General features: G+C 36.3%; 1 protein-coding gene across 3 annotated transcripts in view; it reads left to right on the top strand.

Annotated features, from left to right (window-relative positions):
- The window catches only part of ARHGAP10 (Rho GTPase activating protein 10), a 141,621-nt gene that overhangs the window by 83,736 nt on the left and 37,063 nt on the right, over positions 1-20,822 (top strand). For all 3 annotated transcript variants that reach the window (XM_084285622.1, XM_084285623.1, XM_084285621.1), the window contains 4 exons: positions 963-1,050; positions 2,357-2,415; positions 5,020-5,125; positions 5,751-5,910. In XM_084285622.1, the coding sequence (XP_084141748.1) occupies positions 963-1,050; positions 2,357-2,415; positions 5,020-5,125; positions 5,751-5,910 (413 nt within the window). The remainder of the gene's footprint in view (positions 1-962; positions 1,051-2,356; positions 2,416-5,019; positions 5,126-5,750; positions 5,911-20,822) is intronic.

The raw sequence follows: 20,822 nt of genomic DNA, 5'->3' as shown, positions 1-20,822 counted from the left end.
ACTGTTGTTGCAGTTTACTGTTGCGACTGACAGGAACATAAAATAATAATAAAGCTCAAGTACTTGAAGGTACAAAATACATTGAGCTAATTTGGCCACATACATATGATCTTCTCGACTGTCAAATAGCTATTGCTTCTTGTTTTGAGACATAACTTTTTTTTAGTTGCAAAACATTTCATTGTGCTGTCCTATTTCCAATGTTTTGTCAAAAACTCTTCAGCTGATTGATCATTCAGGCATACGGCATTTCATGTTATGAGACTTTACCAAGTAGCTGGATAAAAGATGGGAGGAGCTTTGAGAAAATGAACAAATTGTCAAGCAAGAAAATATTTTTCCCCTTGGCTAAAACTGATCAAGTAAGGGAGACATTAAAGCCATCTTGTAGAGAAAACTTACTAGTAGAGAACAGCCCTTTTTCTACTTTTGGAGCACCTTTTAAAGGTTTTCACACGGTAAAGGCAGTCACATTGCAGTTGGCTATTTTTGTCAGCAGCCCAAAATAACTGTTTATACGGAAAACTATGAAAAAGATTAGAAAAGATTTCTCAGTGTATTTGTGTTTTAAATAATGAAAACGATAAGTTATCCTTACTAGGTCTTTTTTCTAAACTGTTTATGTACATCTTTTTGTGTTCGTGTACATCTTTCAGTTTAATTAAAGGTGTGAAAATAGCAATTGCTATACAGATCATTTCACATGAAAGTGATTTTTAATCCTTCATTAAAGAAAAAATAATCAGTAAAGTGCTTTCTATAATAAAATACATTAGTAGAATTTATAAAGAGGTTTGGATATTAAGTCTCGTTAGTATTAATTAATAGTAAAATGGACATACTGCTTCCACATTCATGTGAGCAAATGCATAATCAAATCTAATGTGTTCCAGTTCATATAGGGCATGCTGATTTAGAATCACCTTTTTCATGCCCCTCTTCACTTCCTGATTATTTTGTAGATGCAAAAACCTGCAACGAAGTTGATCTGGAAAACTCTGTAGATTGGGAAGTGAAGACAATTACTAGTGCTATGAAGCAGTATCTGCGGTAAGCCTCTCTCTCATTTATTTTTTTTGAGATGGTGAATTTTGTATTTTAATTCTCACATGCAATGTGTTAAGAAAAGCAAATAACAGAGATTATGTTATATTTCCTTGTATGAACAGAGGTGTATTTTGTGCAAATGTCATGTTTGTTATTTTTCTTGGGGTAAGCAAAATAATTTAGCAAAACTAATACTTGTGTTCATGTAAGACAAGCCCCAAAACAATTTTGTGTTAGATACATAAGCACTTCTCTGGTGGTTTGGAGATCTGAACTGTTGGTAAACTTGCTAAGAGTCATTACTGTCAGCTGAGATTATTACAGGAGTTTTCTGCCTTTTTGTGTTTTAACGTGGTAGAATGAAAAGGGGAAAGGTTATGAATTTTTTAATGTCTTCCTCTTTTTCTTCTGACTGGTGTTCCTGATATTCTAGTGAAATAGTAATAATATTCTGAGTGTGAAAAGTAGGAATCTTAGATGTTCAAATGACTTGGCTGATTCTTGATCGAGATACTTTACTTAATTGCCTAAGAACATAGAACTTTCCTGTATCTCTTATAGCATATCGCAAATACAGTATTTTTAATCTCTTACTATTATTTAAACCATATCAAAGAATGCTGAAGAAATTTTTTTGAAGATAAAAGTCATTGGTAATGTAAGAAAGAATAAAAATAGTGTGCACTAGATTAAATATTTCCTGCTTACAGTATTTCCCATCTCGGTGCTTATTCTGGTATTCTGTGAGCATCAGTCATGGAGTCAGCTTAATAAACAAAGGTTTTAACTCTGATGTTTTAACTCTGGTTTGCGTTATTTGGTACCTTTTTCACTGATGACTAAGGTTTTCAATTTTTCCATTTGAAATGCTTTAGAAGTTTGATTTGTGGATGGTTGCTGTTCAGCAACTTAACTGTATGTCCTTTATTTCTTTACAACAAGGCATTGGCTTTGCCTCTGTATTTTAAAAACCCTTAGGTAGGTTGAATTACATAGTATGCATGTTACAATATTCAGCTGTAAAATGATCTCGATGTTGTAATTTGGAAAGGTGCTTATGATAGATTGGAGGCATCGCTTCAGTTCATGGAGTATGAGTGGATGTATTTAGTCTTATTTTCCTCAGTTTTTCCTGATTTCCTAGTTTTCCATTTGTACTGAAAGTCATTAAAATCAAGGGCTACCATAACAACGCTTTCCTCCCATACAAGGACTATGCTACTAAATGTTTAAAAAAAAAATCCTACTTAGAATAAATACAGATGGAAAGGAATATGGATAAACTTATTATGTCATCCTTGTTTTACAGAAGCCTTCCAGAGCCACTGATGACGTATGAGTTGCATGGAGAATTCATCATTCCTGCCAGTAAATATTTGACAGTAGTTCAAATAGAAATATTTTCTTATAGTTGTGGGCTTAGGAGCATGCAGTAAATACAGTTTCAGAAAAATTCTTCGACCCAGTAAAAATAAAGGAATAAAAATAATAAAAGTTTTAAGAGTACAGAAGTTTTAACCTGTGTTCAGTTTTAGTACGTGTCACAAGTGATGTGACTACTGAAGGACAAGTTTGTGACAGACATAGCATAGCATGATTTTCACTTCTATGCCAAAGCTTTTGGTTATACATTCTAAACATTTCATTCTTATTACATTAATTGTATAATGATAAAATTCTACTTGGACTGAGATGTTTTTTCTTCCATTTATAGAGTAGAAGCTTAGTAAAAGAAAATATGTCAACTTGGGCTCATTTAAATCCTGAAGGTATAATTGCCTGACCCTTGTTTTCAGTGCCTTGTTAGTCTGTATCCAGGCTGCCTCAAATGTTCCCCTCATATATTAGTTGAAGAAAGGAACGAACAGGCCAGATTACACGATGGCAGTTCAAACACAGACTTGGAAAAGGCAGAACAGCATTTGTAGTTCAGCTGTATGGTATCTAATGTACATGGAATTTTTTGGAAGAGGACAGAAAGAGTATAAGAAACCTTTGGCAAAGTATCAAACAGATATTTAGCTGATTTTCTTTCCAGCCTGTAGCACTTCTGGCAAACTGTGGAAAGCAAAATTAATATAAACTTTGAGACAATTGCTTTATCTTTTTCGGTTTGCTGTAATGACTTTTCAGGACTGCAGAATATATTCGCTTGTGGCCCTTAATTCATAATGAGAATTAGCCCATGAAATTCATTGCCAAAACACGTTTCAGAAGCCAAGTGCTTAAACAAAATTCAAGATTTTATTACCTAGATGGTGAGTCTGCCCACTTGTTAAAATGCTAAAATAATTTTTTTGATCAGTGAAGTTTTGCCATCAGTTTCTCACAGCATTTTCCCTTCTCTATTTTATAGTCTCCTTTGTAAAAGAAATTATTAGAATTACATGTTTTAAATAGTACAGTGTTCATAAGTAGTAAACAATTTTGAGAGGCTGATTCTATGTAACGGGGAGGAAAATTTAATCAACATTGCAGATCTGAGTTACGGCATACTTAAAAATAGGTATGCACTGTTGTTTCCTATGTTGGCTATAAAAAAAAAAAAACAATGCCAGGAATAGTAAGGAATATCCTTTTCTCTGAAACTATTTTATATTATATATATATATATTAAGATCAAAACAAAAAATTCTCCTTCCAATTTTCTTTTACTGTGATACAGATCACAGTAGATAGTAATTAGATTAAGTTGCTTAGCCATCCTCTAATTAGGGCTTGTGTTTTCACATATTTGTGAAGTATTCTTGTTTTAAAGAAGCCTAAAGTTTTTATGACTGTCCTAATTTTGATTAGCTGACAAGGAGCTAAACATTTTGTGTTTTGGTAACTTTTTTATCTTGCAATTTATGCAGAGGTGTTCACTGCAAAAGAATAAAAAAAAGTGACCCTAAAATGCGTAGCAATGTGCAAAGAATAATAACAATAATAAAAAATAATCTGTAGGAATATGCACTGAAAGAAATAAGGTGGGTATTTTATGAAATACACTTAACAATCAAAGTTGCCTTGGAGTAAAATGGGACCTGATGAGCAGTCCCAGTGTCAAAACCTTGCATTCATGGTAGATTCTATTTTTTTCTGTTTATTTACCTTGTACTAAGTATGTTATATACAAGAAAAATGCTTCCACTCTTCTCACTGTAAGCCACTATGTAGTTTTGTGGTTTAATATAACCTTGACAAGTAGGAATGTGGTTTATTTCCACCTTTTACAAATTCTTGTTTTCAAGAATTTGTGTGATAGTGAAACATATGGGGGCAAAGTTATTGAATTCAACACAAAAACATAAAAAGGCCCTTGCTTATTGTTACTCTCTGTGCTGTACTAGAGTGGGATGGCATTGTTATTCGGGACCCTTTATCATAGTAATCTCACTCAGGATTTTTTTTTTTTTTTGCATCATTATTCTTCTTTGTCTTCAGGGATCATTAGTTTTTGTCTTTCTGAGCAGATTAATCTTCAGCAAGTGTTGTTTTATGCAGTCTCTAATGCAAGGTAGCATAGATGCAGTATTATTAGCTGCATAGTACCAACAAAATTAAATTCTAGTGGCGAGGACAATCAGTTAATGGTAACGTGTAAAGTAGTACAATTGCACTTCAGGTTTTTGCAAAGAGAAGGTGGCACCCAGAAACAACACTTCTCACTTCACAGTATATTTGAAAGCAGATGAGTCTGAGGCAGCAAAACAAGAACTAGAATCTGACAATTTTTACATATAGAGGAACAAAGGCATACTTTTGCAGGTGGATTGAAAGATTGGTTCACAAAATAAGTAAATAAAATAATAATTCTGGAACAAGACTATTTGTGAAAACAAAGCATGTGTTCACTTTTGCTGTTTGGAGACGTAATCATTCAAGCGAAGTATATGCAGTATGTTTCTGTGCAGAGTTGGAAGAAGCTTTATGTTTCTGTGGATTATTATTTTCTTTAATGAGATGCTTATTTGTTTCTATGTCCCGTAGAAAGTGGAAGTCCTGAATCTCGAGTTAATGCTGTTCACTTCTTGGTCCATAAGCTCCCAGAAAAGAACAAAGAGATGCTGGACATTTTGGTGAAACATTTAGCAAAGTAAGTGCTGTTACCTGCTTTCCTGCCTTGTCAGAACCCTTGTCCTTACCTTTGTTTTACTACAAATAGCCTGGTTACCGTGCCTGGAGCTTAAGCCCATCTTGATGCTGTCATACACAATACAAAGCAGCAAATGTGCAAAAGCAGACAAGGCGTTTGACTCATGCTGTGTATATTTTGGAGGTAAAGGCAGAAATCTAATCTGTTAATGAAGCCATATAAGTATTTACTTTAGCAGTCTTGCCAGCAGTTGAGGGTTTGATTGAAGTGAGAAGGTGAACATTATACTTTCTTTTCACAAATTCTGGCAAAGTGAGTAGTGGAGATCTGTTAGCAAATTTAAGTTGGTTTCACACTTGCCTGGGTCCAAGGCTAAGTGCATTTTATATATTTAAGTTCAGAAAGAGACAGCTTTTGTTTTTAAATTGACAGTGGAAGAATGGATTTTCTGTTTTCCACAGTTCAGTATGACTTTATTTGAAGAAACTTTGCATAAAAAGAACTTCTAAAACATGGATTAAGGAAATGTAATGTTTTCATTTGTAAAGTAGACTGCAGTTTCCAACAGTAATGGAAAATTTTCATAACCTATTTCCTGTTTTTTCCTTCAATTCTTTTCAAATAGTGTTTCAAAGCATGCCAAGAGGAATCTAATGACGGTAGCAAATTTAGGGGTAGTATTTGGACCAACCTTAATGAGGCCACAGGAAGAAACTGTAGCAGCCATCATGGACCTGAAGTTTCAGAACATAGTTGTTGAAATCCTTATAGAAAACCATGAAAAGGTAAGTTTTGAAGCATCTCCATGTTTCTCGAGTATTGTTTCAAATGTTCTGCTTAATTGGTAGCATGGGGTAGGCTTAATGGGTAGCATGGGGTTAAATGTGACATTACAACTTAGCTCTAAAGAATATCCTCTGTATGCTGTACACTTTTGCCTATTTATACTCAATAAATATCCTGGTTCATAGGTGAACTGACATTTCAGGATGCATATTTCCTGGTGGTAGCTGTGCTTCTGTGTGTATAGTATGGAAACAGATTTTCGTTATGATAATTGTATATGCCTTTTTTGTGAGCAGAAGTGATACAAAACGGGAAAAGAAAAAGCCCAGGCCCAGTTTTAGCTCTTTAAGTACTCTAAGGTTTCACTGTATTAATTGTTCTGTCGTATTTTTTCTCAGAGTTTACATGGTTTAAAAAAAAATAAGAAGAAAAAAAAAAAAGATTTTACTGTACTCTGAATTTTGTGGGTTTTAAAAAGCATTATGAGAGAGCCAGGTATTAACATTTCATTCATTTTCAGCTGAATGTGTGTTATTTTAAGCCTTTGCGTTTGAGGTAATACTGAAAATGAAAGTTGCTGTTGTTGTGGCAGCTGCTGGTTACTAAGGCACCATACCCATACAAGATAACTGTCCAGAATATCTGTTTGCACTGCACGCAGTCTGGGCCCTGGAATTTGTAATAGATAAATAAATCTTTTACCGGTGTCCCTTTGCTTGGGTTTTTCTTTGGGAGTCCCTTGTGACTAAGTTGACTTTTGGAACTGGGTGTTTGAGATGCGCTGCTTGTGCTGGGAGGATGGGCAGTATCCACCTTACTCTTATTTTCAAAAAAGAAAAAAAAAAAAAAGTGCTTTGGAAAAATTTCAGCATGTGCTTTTTCCCCTCTTACTTCTTAAGCACTGTGAGCAGTGAAATAGTTATTTCTTTTAAAGGTTAACAGTGTTGAAATTGGCTATCTAAGTTGAGTCTTATCTACTTTAAATAACGTCTGTCACAAGTTTTTCTTAAATGCAATTTTGCCACCTCCCTGAATAACACAGGCTAGGCAAAACTTCTTTTGGCATAGCTTTATCTACATGGCGTGTTTTGTTGGCTTAGTTGACTTAGGGTGTGATGCTGCCCCCACATACACCTTGAGCAGATACAGTATTGTTCCACTGGGAAATTATTGTGCAGCAGATGTGGCTCAAGTCCTAAGAAATAAATATTCCAAGAGGTGTAAAGCCATTTTTTACCTTATAAGTGAAGGTAAACAGTGCAGTAAGGCCATGATTTTGTAGCTATTATAGTGACCACACAAATTAAGAAAAAGTGAATAGAGAGTGAGCAGAGCCAAGGTGTTTGTAATGGCATATGGAGGCTGGGTTTAGTTCTGCCTATTAAAATCACTAGATCACCACATATTAGCACCAGCTTATTGTTTTGCCTGCTTGTTCACATGCCCTTAGAAACTGGACATCAATTTCACATTTGAAACATTGGTTGTACTCACCTTTCTTGCTCCTCTGAAAATGTGGAGAAGCAGGGAATGGAAAATACATAAAAAAGATACCGCATCATTTTCCATAATTCCTTGTTTTTATGCCTTCTTTAGAACTGGAAGGCTATAATTTTTTTAAAGGGATTTCTATCTTTTCACTGTTATTTCTAACAGCGAACTTGCCATCAGCGGTCTGCCTACAGCAACTTCTGTCCCACACTAGAGCTGCTTCCAAGAGGGAAGGAAGCCCAAAGTGTGACCTCTGTGTATTTATAGCAAAGACAAAAGAGAGGCGTGTTTTAAGGCATGGCAAAAATGTTTGGTCAATTTGAATATGTTGCTTTTATAAGTGAGCCTTCTTCTTCTAGGGCAGACCAAGGATCTACTGTTAAGGGCAGATAGGCTTCTTGTCAACCTAATGTTCATTTTAAATTATTCTGAATTCTCTGCATTTCAGACTTTCTAAGAGTCTTGCATGAGTTGGGTTTATGATTATTATTATGATTATTAATTATTTTATTCATAGCCCTAGTGAAGTCCTAGGAGAAGTCAGCAGCTGTAGGTTAAAAGCTTTCAAATATCTCATCAACAACTACTCTGCCTCTGCTAACTTTTAGTTGCTTCTGCTAATATATGGTAAGTCTGGAATTACAGAAGTGCGGTGGAGTCAAGATGGAGGCACGCTGACAGAAACCTGAAGCAACACTTCATCCCTTTGTAATTTACAGTCCTGACAGACTGCAGAGAGGCATCTCTTTCCCCCTGTAGCAAATGAAAAGGTTAACAAAATTCCAGACTGTAGAAGAAATAGCTATTGTAATTCCAGTTTAAATACAGTAACTTGTTAAGCCAAGTGGTTAAAATGGTTACGATTCCTCAAACATTTTTAAATTCCATCAACGTTCATTTTGTCTTGCTCTGTGGACAGCTTTACTGAAGGAGATCTACGATTCAGTTTTGGGAGGATCTGTAGCTAACTGCTACTAGCTTTGAAATCCTGGTGCAGTCATTCCACTATCATCACTCTGCTGAGTGATTAGAGAATTTCTATTCAATTTATATATGGAAACCTGGAGATGGGGACTTGCCCTGAGATAAAAATATCTTAACGCATAAGCTGCTTTTTTTATTTTATATACTTTATTGATAAGTACATTTATTTCATACTAGCCAGAAACCAATGTCACATTTTTACTTTGTTTGAAAGCTGCATACATGCTTCCAAACCATGGATCTGAACCAATTATGGTAGGTTGAGGAGGGGATGTTAGGCAAAATCAAACCAAAGCTGAGACTTGAATGCTGGCTACTAGACTATGCAGCCTGCTGTGATACTTAACTGGCACTAGGACCATGCAATCATTGAGACTAGATGGAGGACAGAAGAGCAGTAAGGAAACAATTGTTCAGATCTTATTCTTGACAGTTATGGATAAGTCTCTTCTAGTAAGAGTATTTCTCAGTCTCCAAGCAGAAGATGAGTTGTAGAAGCAGATCTCTACTGAAAGAAAAAAGCAAAAAATCTAGACCCAATCTGAGATCTTTTCTCAGAACCACCAGTAGTGGAAGAGAGGCCAGTCTAGAGAAAAATAAGACCTGTGAATTATCTTGCTTGCTACTGCACTATGGCTGTAGGGAAAGGCCAGCCAGATATGCCAGGCAAAGTAGGAACATATTCAGCTTTAATATTCAATGGACTGTAGTTTCACTTCGAATTGTGATGTTTTTGCTGAGTGGCTGCGTGCACTCTTGTTCGTCTTTGTTTTTCAGGCCCTTAATGTCAGTGTCATTTCATACACGGCTGTCTTGTTCCTTCTCCCTTGCCATATCTGTCTGGTCTCCTTTGGTTTCTGTGACCCATGTCCTTCCCTTCACTAAAAAGGCATCGATAAATTCATGTTGGTATCTAGTGATCATGTTCATTTTGCTTTGAAGCTAAACCTTCCCTTAGTATTCACTTTCTGAGATGATGAACTCGGGGGATGGCTACAGCTGTGTTTGTGCAATGCTTGGCCTTTAAGTAATCCTGCGATGAATAACGATAGTCAGTTTGGACCAAAACCCAGATTTTGCTTTCTCTTCCTCTCTTCTCCTAAATGAATTTCAGAGGTGTAAATTAGTTTTTCTTCCCCAGGGTTTAACAGACTAGATATCTTGGTCATCTCAGCTCTTCTAGTCTTGTTTTGTGACTTGCACGGAGGAAGAATGGCAGTACACTCCAAGAATTCCTGAATAGCATGCACGTGTTCTTGCTGTTTGTGATAATGTTTTGGTATCCCATTGGAACAAATGCCACAATTCAAAGGGGTTATTTATTTGCCATTGAGAGATGCCTCAGTGGTAATATGAGCCATTTTGGTTTCTTAATTGCCTGAACATTGTTTGAAGAGGAAAAAAACCAACAACACAGGATAAAAAAAGAAGGCTCTGAAATGAAAGAAGATGAGTGAGGAGGTTGGAATAAAAATCTCAGTGGGACTAGAATATGTAAACCAGCATATGGGGGAAGGAAGAATAGTGAGTACAAATAGCAAGACTGCAAAAACAGAAAGAAGATGAAAATTACAGTGGAAGTAAATTAGAAGAGAAAAGAGAGGGGCTAGACGGAAAGAGTCTGGGAAGCCAGAGTATTGTGAAAGGCACTGGGCATGGCAAAACATACCTTTTTTTAAAAAAAAAAAAGTTGGCAACTTATAGGTAAGGTTAGCTCAGACGATGTTAATTCTGAAAAATTCAGTGTCTCCAGTACAAAGGGTAGATTCTGTTTTCATTTGTTTTCTGTATTTGTCTACTTAAAAGGGGCAAAAATTTTACATATATTAGACAAAATACATATTTGTTTTAGCTATATGTTTTGTTTGAAACAGTTATATGACAAGCATTTTTCTATGAAGCACTTTTTTAAAAAAAAAAGTAGGCCCATTTGTATTTTTTATTAAACTAAAGGAAAGAGAAAAAATTAATAATACTGAGCTCTTAAGCCAACATCAACTTCGTGTAGTAACACCTGGAAAATCCTTAGTCTTAAAACATATCACAGTGTATAATACCTGCAGTGTTCATGCGATGGGACAAATAGAAACAGGTGAAGTCAGATGTTCATTTTAAAGCATAAAGTAGCACTGAGGTGTGGCCATGTGCATGTTTAAAGCAATTCTCAGCAAGTAAGTGCTTTAGAGCCTTTAGGGGCATAGTGGCACTGCCAGCCTCTGAACTGACTATTTTTGACAACACAGCAGATCTTTTGAAGTGCTGGTAAAGGGACATAAGAGAAATACTAGAGGAGACTTGTTTCATCTTTTGTGTTGCTTTGTCTTTGGCTGGAAAGGGAGACGAAGAAGCAATGCATTGTAATTGCGGTGGTTTGCTGCGGTGCAGAAATTTGAAAACCTACTCAAGCTGAATGTTTTTCAAATCAACAAATGTTTGACTTAGGGAAAAAAAATACAGTAAGTCATCTCCAGTAAAGTAGAATTTGCAAGGAAACATGAGCTTCACTTAAGGAGGGTATTCAGTATGTGCATAACTTAAAGAGCATAACTAATCAGAAGTGTCATTGAAACTATTCCTGTACTTAAAGCACATCCTTTAGTAATTGGCTGGGTCTAAACCAGAAAGAGCAGCAAGCACAACAAAGAACTTAATGTTTTCTGGTGGAAGTCACAGCAGCTCTTTCATTTCACTATAGCGTGTGCAAACTCTTCAAACTGTTTCTCTGCTCTGTGGATAGTAGAAAGCACTTCCATATGAAATCCACATGTTATGTTTTAATTGACTGTAAATCTTTTTTTTTTTTTTAAAAAGACTGCTGATTTCAAAGTCTTAATGTAGTTTGTGCATACTGTGAGAAGATTGTATATGAAGTCTCCATTCGTATGTGTGACTATAGTTGATGACATTAAAGAGTCTGGATCAATACCTGGATTGGTATGCTCCAAATGCATTAGACTGCTCCAAAAGACACAAAACACACTGTGTTTTGTGTCTTTTGTAAGACACAAAAAAATAGTAAAAGACATAGTAAGACACAAAAAAATAGTAAACAGATTAAAAAAGAAAATCAAAACAAAAGTCATTCTTACGGGGTTGAAAATAGCCTGCTGAGGTGTTGCACTACAAATATGTGGCACCTTACAAGTAATATGGACATACACTTCTGTCTTCTTGATGGGCCTGTGTTATCTCCAGTTAATTTGGAGAAACTTCATTCAAATCCATACCAAATTTCTGAGTGATGCAGTCCTCATCTTCCACTGCTCCACAGACAGTGCTTTGTAAGTAAGTAAATAGAAGCGATGATAAGAGAGTGGAATTCAGCTGGCTAACATTTACTTCAGTCTAGACACTCAGGATCCTGTGCTTGCATGTGTGGAGGGGGGATTCAAAGGAGAAAACCTTATGGAGAATGCTAGAATGGGTGCTCATAAGTAAAATTTTGATACAAAAAAATAATTATGAAAACTCCAGGGTTATTGAGAGGGGAAAAGTTGTTGCACTCCTGAAGAGTTTAAAGAGTAAATTCTTATATGTGACCTAAGAACTATACTGTACTGCAGTTTTCAATGGTAAGTGAACCATTGAATTGACAATTTTTTTCCCCTTTAAATTGGGTAAACCGATCTGAATGGCATGCTGCCTGATCATTGCTAATGACAAAGCACTGGGTAATCGTGCAGTATGTGCTTGTGTGTCTGTATGTACTCTTCAGAATTCCAGTAAGCTTTTGCCCTACTAAAGGGGTTAGTGTATTTCAGTCTATTTAATGAATTTTTGAATAAACAAGATGTGACAGTCAGCTGATAAGTGTTTATTCCTAGTATTTTTGTGTGTATGCTATTTACACTAATGAGGCATCAGTACTTCATTGCAGTGGATGCTGGACATACAAACAAAGAATATATTCTTTGCCTTCAAAGACCTTACAGTCATAATGTAAGATAAGAAATGGATTTTAACAAAAACAAAGACCAGAAAACACTGTACAACATAAGGATGATATAAATCCTTGTAATGGCAACAGGGAAATTATCAGAGAAGAAAATACTGGCTGTGTGGGACAGTTGGAACAGTGTCATCTCCGAAGATCTTGACATTTCATTCTGATGCTTTGTACAATGACATTATAGTAGGGTGTCAAATACAGGGTTTTATAATTATTCATATTGTGGTGTATAGAATTTGGAGAAAACCAGATTTTACCACATATATTTATTTGTAAGCATGTGTATGTATTTATTCATTACAAATATAGGGGAGATCAGGTTTGTGTGTTTGGCCATATTTGTTGCTTTTAATGGCTGTTGGCTTACATTTGTAAATGCTGCCTTTTAACCTCACAGGGCTTCTCATGCTTTTCATAAGAGCAAATACATGCAAATATTCTCATTCTGCATTATTTTTCGTTTAGTAACTAAGATTATGTTATGTTTTAGAAAGCTGGGTAATTGGATTGAGTATTTAATCTTTCAATTTAAAGGCTTTTTCTGTTGTTGTTCTTTTAAGTATTTCCTGTAACTAAACAAGATAGGCAAAGCTAATATGTGTAGCTGTAATACGGAAGGACAACCTTTTTTAAAATACTCTCCTTGGTGTGAGTTACAATAGGTGAGCACAGAAAAGAAGGTGAATATGCTGTTTCTGCTGGTGCGGTGGATAAATGTGTAGGTGTTTCAAGCCTGGTGTATTGTTAACTCTCTCATTTCCTCCAATGAATAAAATGGATTGCTTGTGAATGCAATTCACAGCAGTGAATGGGCTGCTATCAGGAGTGTTCTTCTCGTGAATTGTTAAAAGGGGAGCGAGATGTGATACAGTGGAAGCTGCAGGCTTTGTATCAGGAGTGCTACTTTTAGAAAGGCTGAGTCAACAAGCTCATAATTTGCAAGCGATCAAAGGACACATGTTTCTAACCTTGGTATGTTCTTTTTTTTTTCTTTTCCTTTCATCCTTCCACAGTTGTCCTCCAGACTGCAATGTCATGTTTTACAGGCTATGTTTAGTTTCTTCATTAAAGCTCCAATGTGAACTACAGGGTTCAAGGTAGTCAGGCCAAATGAGTGTCTGTTAGAGTCTACATATACTTCAGGTTTGTCTGAAATTCCCCTCAGTTCTACCATCACTCTAATAGTTTGTCTGGAGCACTAAACCTAATCCTTTTGCATTAAAATTGGCAGTACATTATTTGATTACAATACTGGGACTCAGTGTCCACAAATCCCTAAAAGCAGTGTTTCATTCAGTTATGGGTAGTCAGGCTGCTAGGCAGATTGTCTCTGCAAATGGTGTCTTTGCAGTGAAGAAAAGGCGGTCTTGGATTTGTTTGTTTATTTATTTATTTTAGAGCTTTGTGGGTTGTCTGTTGGCTCTCAACCAAGGGTGTTTCCTGTTTCTAGTTTTGACTTCTACTAGGGTTGTTTTCAAGCTGCACACTCTGTTGCACTGTAACTAAGTAGAGTGCGCCAGGCAACATCAAGAGTATTATGGATGCTTTCTGGGTGGTGGCCCTCCAGAGGCTTAGCTTCAGGCATCTCTCAACTCTTAAGCTGAGTTTATATTTTTTTCAAATATAATGTTAGTGAATATTGTAAAAAGGTGTTTGTGGTATGTAGCGGAATTCAAGCCTCAAAATCCAAAGCTTCAGAAAATTTGCATCCTATGCAGTCTCACAGAAGCCAGTGTGCAGCAAATCGTATTTTATAGCATACAGCTGCTGAAGTGCCAAAGTTGGGATAACTACTTCAAGGCAGGCACATCCGTATTGAAGTGGACACAGTGGTAACTTGGAAAGGTAAGTGACTTAGAGATTCTAAGTTGTTGATAATTTTTATTGAATTTTATATTTTCAAAAATGTTTAATATGATGTGGAGAAATAATGAGCTTCACATTATGTGTACTGAACACAAATTCTATGTAGATGTCAATAATTTCTAGTGCAAATGTTTTTATATTTCATTGAATTGTGTTTGAAAACAATAAATGGATCATGTTGACTAAAACCAGGAAAGAAACAGGTTGATCTAATACAGTCTTTAATAAATTTAAATGCAAAAAGAAAGAAACCACATTTTATATATAAAAAAAAGTTTTCAATAATGTTTAATTTTAGAAATTTTATTAAACTGTTAGAATTGATGCAATCTGTTTAGAAATACAACTTCTGTCTTTCCAGAAGTTAATCTTTTGTAATTGCTGTTATGATTGAGCTTTTAATTTTAGTAGCTCCTGTTACCTTCTGCAATCCCTTCAAATTAAAAAAAATAAATCTGGAGCTGTAAATCTTACAGAATTGGATTTTATGGATTAAAAATTAGAATATTAGTGGCTGAGTTGCCCTTTTTATGTCAATATTTTAAGATGCTTATTTTCACCTTGTATATCCTGAAATGCTTCTATCTTCAGTAAAATTATAACTTAACATAAAAAATGTTACTTTATGTTTGCAGAAAATGGCAAAAAGAATGGCACAATGACTGTCTTCATTATTGTAAGAGGAAAAAATGCATGGGAACTGTATCAAGGTAAGAGCACATTGTGAATAACTAAAACGGTTTTCCTCTTTCTTAAGCACTGTTGTCTCTAATATAAATATAAATATATATATATTTTTTACAGGTTGGTGGATCAAACCCTGAATTGAGTCTACATTACATTGAAAAGAAGCTAAGTCAAGAAAAGGCCATGGTGGTGATGTTTCTCTTGCTGTATCCAATTAGCTGCTAATTTATAGAATAGATTGACATATATTGTAGACAACTATAATGGAAATACAAGGAGTACAATAGCCATAAAATGTACGAGGGTAGAGGAGTATATGTGGCCTGGGTGGATGGCATTTTATATTGTTAAATAAACATCAGTTGAAGTGTCTGTGTATGTTTCTTTTATTTACCAACTGCAAATCAGCTGCTGAAGGGAAATTACCCAGATAAAATCTTGTACTGGTTTTCTTTTTGTCTTGAGAAATACTTTACTCTAAAAATATGATTGTCGTAGAGGAGGCTGTACCCGGAGCTGAATTTCAAAGAATTCAAAGTAACCTTGCATGTTCTAGTCTCCTTTTGCATTAGACAACAACTTCTGGTACTCCAGTTCTTGTTTGTGTATCCGAAGAAAATAGATGCATCTTCTGTGTAGTAGGTGTTATGAGAGTGAATGAGGGGTTTGTCTTGCAACAGAATTATGGCACAGCTTTAAGCTGTTAATGGTTTTTATAATTTTATCCTCATTAGCTCTATTACTAAGCCTCCAGTTTTTCCCCCCTCTTTTTCATCCCACTCTGTCCTTGCTTTTGCCTCCCACTGATTTTTAGAAGAAATTTTAATTACCCCAGTGATACAAAGCAGACAGAGATGACCTGATGTCTGGGTCTTTTCCTAAAGTGATTCCTGGCAAACATACTGATATTCATTAATTAGTTCTGCTTGAGACCAGAATGAACAGATCAGTATCCTCTTGTAGCAGTAGAATCTAATCTGCATTTCCATGTACAACTATACATTTAGTTATAAAATTGTGGAATAGGCTTAGTTAAATACTCCTACCGATGGGTTTTTTGAATTTCTAAAATCAGCTCTAGCAAGAGCTCAGGATCTAGAGGCCAACACTGTTGTTGCAGATTAAGAGGAATCTGGCAAAATTCCTTGGGCTGCTGCCATATGGATCTGCTGGTAGAATACAGTATGATAATATGTTGAATTTGGCTCATTACTCTCAAGAAATGCTTCCAGAGACTTTGTGGGACACCGGTTTAGGAACTGGAATGGTTGTGTGTAGGGATGGTCTTGGGCTCACTGTTGTAGAGAGGGCTGTTATTAGTGGTACATATCCAAGATGGTTTGTGGTTTGTTTAGCCCTATAAAGTATCTGTTCCGTACTATTGCGTAGAGAGAAATAGGTCAAACATGCCGCTGTTTTAAGTAGCTCAACAAGAGTTTCATCTTTTTTTTTTTTGTTGTAGCTTTTGCACTGCAGGCTTGGAGACTGATCCACCACTTAACTCAGTGTGCATCTTTAAATTCCACTATCATATACAATCAAACCTAGACAACTATTTAAAATAGTGAATGAACTGGGATAGGAATGACTAACAGGTTTATTGTTTGATAAAATTTTTGGTCTGTTTTCTGTGCATTTTGAGCGCTACGTGTCAGTGTTCTCCCATATGTAAATTGTTTCACTTAGCATCCAGGTTTGCCCTCGAGTAGATGAAGAGCAGAATGCTAATGCTTCTGAGAATTAAATTGTAGAGAAGTATTCTATAAATCTAGAGCAGTTTGGCCCTAGCCACAAAAACTATGTAACGCTGTATGTGATTGGGAAGTCCTTAACCTTGGAGGCTAGTTTAATACATTTTTATTGCTTCTTGAATGAGGTAATTCAAAGAACAGACTTCATTCTTGTCTTTGTGTAAGCTGTGGTAACTTCTGCAATACAGATGAGTGATGATGGTAGGTCTGATTTTTTTTCACTTGAAGGGAGGCTTTATTTGGAGCAGCAAAGAAATCTTCCATTAAATAGCATGTTCCAGCCCTGTTCTCCCACAGAAGGGATTCTGCCCTACTGCGGTTGCCTTGTGATGCATCTGAGAGCCACAGCTTGCAGTGCAAGAAGAGATTTTGAAACTTAGTCAGGTCCCATATTGTTCTGCAAGTAAGTCAAAGTACTGAAATGTTAGTTCAGTTGTTGGTGCTCTTCTAAGCCATTACTTGTATGTGATTTTGAATTTTGTCTTCTGTGCATAGGCAAGGTACTTCTGATAACAGATCTCTCATAGTAGGCATCTTGTATTAGTCTGTGAAACATTTATACAGTATTTGAAAAATCAGTAAGGCTAAGAGCAAAATTGAATTAAACAAACCCCAAACATTTCTCCCTGCAACTGAACTAAAATATGTGTCCATTCCCCCCATTCTCAGTGAGACATTACAATGCTTCTGTCAGAGCAGCAGAAAATACCTGTTTAGGTTTGATGAAAAATATCTTGTCTATTTAAACAAAGCAAACTTAAAGAAAGTGTGGAAGTGAAGCTGAATACTGTGCATGCATATCTTAGGGCTGAGGTTGACCTTCCACTTGCTTTTCAGATGCTCACCTTTGCAAAACTATGGTTTTAGCTGTAGCTTTGGCATGCAACTTAAAGAGATTGCTGCTGCTGAAAATGCAGGTCAGGATGTATTTAATTTTAGCTGCATTTAATTTTATTTTCCTAATGGAAATAGAAGAAGGAAATACCAAAGTAAGTACCAAATACCAAATAGCTAATGAGCAGCTTGAAAGAGCAAGACTGATTCCAAAACTTTTTTTATTTGTGCAACATGTGAGGGTGTTTCCTGCTTCTTTTGTGTATTAAAAGAAGAAACAAAAACAAAAACCCAAACCCTAGTGATCTTTCTAGTGGTGGTGGTGGGCTGTTGTTTGTTTGTTTGTTGTCTTTAGACTCTTACAGGGCAACTCATGTTGCTTGGTGATTTCAGTGACACTTTCAGTGTCTCAATGTGCTCTGGGTCAGTTTGCTCTGCAGATAGTCAAGCAGTTGCATTCTCTAGTTCATATCTAACCTCTTTCAGGAATCCCTTCTCTATGGAGACACGTATTAAACATGAGCACAAGCAAAGAAGTGCTAGACCTTATAGCATTGCTTCAAAGGGATGCATGAGTGAGAGGATGGAGTTCATGCGTACCCTTGCCCTGGTCTCACTGAGTGTAGAGAGCGGCTGGACACGTGCTGCCCAGGAGTTCTCTGCTCCTTAGAAAACAAAATCTCACTTACTAATTGTAGCTCAGAAATGAAACTTTCTAATCATCTGCCATGCCAAGAAGGTGAGAGGTGAGTGAGGCCTGATGCCCACCTGAGCATTTGTCTGCAGAAAGGAACTTGGACTGACCAGTACAGTTACTGGTTGGCACTGGGGTTGCACAGCAGTACTGTGGGAAACACTGGTGCACAGCTCTGCTGCTGGCAGGCCTGAAAATATTAACAGTAGAGGTGGTATGCTGGTAATGCATATTTTTAGCCAGTTTTTAGCTATGGCCATTTCAGTGAAGATCTAGGAATTTCTGAGAAGAGGAAAATCAATCTTCTGAGAAGTTCCTGACAGTGAAAGAGAAGACTTGGTGCCACTAAATTTTGTTGGTAGGGGAAGGATGACTCTTCTGGGGAGCTCCTGACTGTCTGGCACAAGTACTGTTGCGGAGTTAGTTAGCATGTGTTGGAGAAGTACTGCCTGAAGTGGAACTTCACTGCTTGCTTGTTATTTCTCCTGTTTGTTGTGTAGGTTTTTTTCCCCATATAAAACAGAACAAACCACCCACTATTTTTTCACATCACAGAGCGACTTACAGTTAGAAATTTGCTTGGATTCATTATCTGCCTCCAATTCATTGTCCTATTGCATGTCTGGCTCTGGTTATCATTAAGTAAGAATCCCCTTTATGGTTTTCTTGATTGTGTTTTGCTTTTGCGACTCTGTTACTCATGCTAGTAGTTTTATTAGAATATATTGAAATATTTCTGAGAGGTGCTAAAGAAATTTACTGTGAGCTATGCAAGTCACCTAAATGCATATGAGAAAGCTCATCTCTTACAAGCCAGTCCTGGGGAATACTTGTTCTTACCATCATTAATTTCAGTGGAGATGCCTGGTTAAGGCTGTACAAATAAATACAGCTGGGGAATGTGACATAGTAAACAACATGCTGCAACCTCTTGGAGGAGAGTTATTTAGCAGAGGGTCCAGACACAACATTTAGTCCATGAAAAAGATGGCATTTAAAATTTTTGGTGCTTTTGGATTTTTCAGAAGCAAATATTATTCCTAAAACTGCTTAGTCTAGCCTTGTGTTTACACATAAGGGGGCAGTGTGGTACTGTTAGCCAAATGCCATGTAGGTGCATGTTAGATTTCATTATTACATATTGCATCATGGTTTAAAAAAATAGTTTTAGCACTCTGAGCACAATTAGACCTTTGTCACTGTCTGAGAGAGATGCTGTGTCTGTGCAGGGGACAGCACTTTCTCCTTTATAAGTACTTTGTTTAGAGTGAGTTCCTTGCTTGATTTTGGTGCTCTCTCATAATCCCTGTACATTAGCATGTGAAGGAGTGGGAGCCAGTTTTCTTGTAACTGGGATGGGGAAGTTCAAATTTCCTCATTTTCCCTTCTCCTCCAGGGTGACATTCACCTTCTGGGAAGGAAGGTAGTATTTCCACTGGAACATTTGTATACCATGTATAGGCTTCCTGCCTGCTGCTGCCTATTTTGGGTGATACGATCTTTCTTCCACGGTTTTCATGGAGAATGATGTTTCTGATGATTTTGTACACCGCAGTCATCAACCTGCCAGGATGAAAGTGATCATTAAGTGGATATAAGCTGGTGTATATGTGGGTTCCTGGGTCATTTCATTTCTGTATGTGTAATATTCAGGACTAACAGGCCAGCATATAGTCTTATAATTTTGACATGATGTCTTGACTGCCTTACCACAAGATGATTATGGCATTTTTCTCATGCATAGAGTAGCCTGGCTGGCTTTTAGCTTCGTGCTGCAGCTGAGATATGCTGTAATAATCCAAAAATGTGTTATCTGTGGCATCTCTTTCTAACTTCTGCATGAATTTCTGCTTCATAAAAAGCTTCTCCTTTGAAGATTCATTACAAGTCCCCTCTTTGTAATATTTCCTACATGGATACCTGACTACATAAAATTGCAGGGTAAAAGAGCACCACATGCTGTTTCATTATGTCTTGTTATATTACCATGTTGTGTTACTGCAAGGTGCCCTACAGACACAGGGCTTTTTTTTTTTTTTTTTTTTCGTACAGGTGCTGTTTGTGTTTTTCTTCATCTGCCGGTTTGATTTTGATGAAAAATTATGAAGCTAATTTGTTCATATGAGTCTGCCATGATCAGTTGTAAAAGGCTGCTGTTAAATTGTACATTGGTGTACTGATAATTTTCTTGAAGTAAATCAGCATCATTAGACTGTGCCTTGTATGTGTCAGTTAAAAAAAACTATCAGTTTGAGCAGATTTGTGTTACGAGTTAATCCAGAGAGAGCTGGCATGGTATTTTGTATGGAGGGGTGATATGCTAATGGCCATGACTCAAAGGATAAAATGGTGACAAGAAATGCAATCCTTTTTATATGTGTCTTTGTGAGTATCATCATTTAATACAAATATGAATCAATATACAATGGTTGTCTGAGAAAAATCTCACATGGTATGTTACTATGGTATCTTTCATTAAAAATCCCTCCCCTCAAAATTTTTCCTTTGCTGTCTTCAAGAATATGACTTTTTTTTTTCTTTCTTTCTTTCTTTTTTTTTTTTTATAACTGGCAGATATTATAGTGATATCATAAATTTTGAAAACTAACATGGATATTCTGGCAACATTATAGGTCCTAGCTAAAATTCTAAAAC

The sequence above is a fragment of the Netta rufina genome (genome assembly GCF_964035555.1).
Source record: "Netta rufina genome assembly, chromosome: 4".
Classification (NCBI taxonomy): Eukaryota; Metazoa; Chordata; class Aves; order Anseriformes; family Anatidae; genus Netta; species Netta rufina.
This window is presented reverse-complemented; position numbering and strand designations above follow the sequence as displayed.